General features: G+C 42.3%; 1 protein-coding gene across 1 annotated transcript in view; it reads left to right on the plus strand. All coding sequences in view use genetic code 11, as the record gives it.

Annotated features, from left to right (window-relative positions):
- Positions 1-672: 672 nt before the first annotated feature.
- The window catches only part of EGR_10681 (hypothetical protein), a gene marked incomplete at both ends in the record, with an annotated part of 3,494 nt that continues 2,779 nt past the window's right edge, over positions 673-1,387 (plus strand). The window contains one exon of the mRNA XM_024499930.1: positions 673-780. Coding sequence (XP_024345655.1) covers positions 673-780 — 108 coding nt within the window. The remainder of the gene's footprint in view (positions 781-1,387) is intronic.

Genomic DNA, 1,387 nt, shown 5'->3' on the forward strand with positions numbered 1-1,387 from the left:
AAAAAATTTCCAATTTTGGACACTAAAATTACGTTAAACACATTAAAGTATCTCCGTGCTTGATTGCTGCCTGCGCATCCATTAGCTTGTTTACCTATCACTAACATATCCGTTGAGAATGGCAAGATTGTCCGCTATCAATGTGTTCATCAATGTTAGTGGCAGTTGTGTTGGCCAAATGAAGTTCACAATCAGATTTCTGTGTGGCCTCTTTTCTCGGTCACTCGGTTTTCTGTGTCGACAAAGCTAAGGAGAGGTAAGGGGTGCATTGCTTCGAATGGAATACTTCTTCATGCACAAACATCCCCGCGACGACGGTTGCAAATTTAGATTATAAAACTGGTTTTTACAGTAATGCTCGACAGCTGAAGAAGCATAAGATGTGCTCAAACATCACCGCTGAGAAAACACCGGCAAATTTGCACTAGTCGATCTCTGATGGCATTGGGACTTACGATGATTGTGGTTGATAGTGCTTTGCGAGAGCTTACTGTCACAAACTGACTTTTCAAATGCCCAAATTTTATATTGCACTTCCATACACTCAATTTTATTTGTACGCAGGAATGCGCGCATTTGTGCTTGTCTGAATTACCAATTACGGAGAGAGGTTCACTGATAGGCAAAAATGCAGTGCTTTTCAGAGGAATAAAGAAAGAGACGCTTGTTCTCATGCAAACCTTAAATTTTCTCACATTTGTTGGTAAATGTATCGGCATCAGAGCTGACTCGAACACATCTGCAGAAAACGAAATTGAGCAAGGTGGCATGCGGTTCAAGGTAGGAGGAGGGTAAAGCATCGTAAAGCACTACGAATCTTATGAGAGGAATGCTGCCAAATCAGGAAGATGGCGTAATAAATTGAAGTCCTGGTAATTAGTTGCTGGAAAGTGGACGTGTTTCGGGCACGTGAACGAGTAAAAACAACTGAACTTTGGGGGATGATATAATTAGCCATGTAAGGAGAGCTTATTGAATGCAGGAGAACAGTGGTTTCAAAAGTAGTGTTCTTTTCCAAGAGCGACAGGTTTCTGTGCTCATTTGAATCATCCACGTTTCTATTGTACATGGTGGTCTTATGTCAAACCTCCTCTTTCATCTCCATTGTCCGTACTAGCCACCTCGAAACCCAATCCAGCATTTCACATCTGTTAACACTGCACTAGTGCCATTACTTCACATCCCTGATTTGCGTTGCCTGTCTGGTAGTAAATAAATCCTTAACCGCTAGCGTTTTGGGTTTTGTCCAATAAAATAGGGTTTAGTTGTGCGCGTTTAAGCCAATGCAGCGAAGAGGTACTGCATTGGGAAGCGTTCGCTCTTTGATGGCCACGAAGCGTGTACCATCACAGTGAAAACGAACTCGATGCGACATGCAAATGGCATT

The sequence above is a fragment of the Echinococcus granulosus genome (genome assembly GCF_000524195.1).
Source record: "Echinococcus granulosus chromosome Unknown EG_S00251, whole genome shotgun sequence".
NCBI lineage: Eukaryota > Metazoa > Platyhelminthes > Cestoda > Cyclophyllidea > Taeniidae > Echinococcus > Echinococcus granulosus.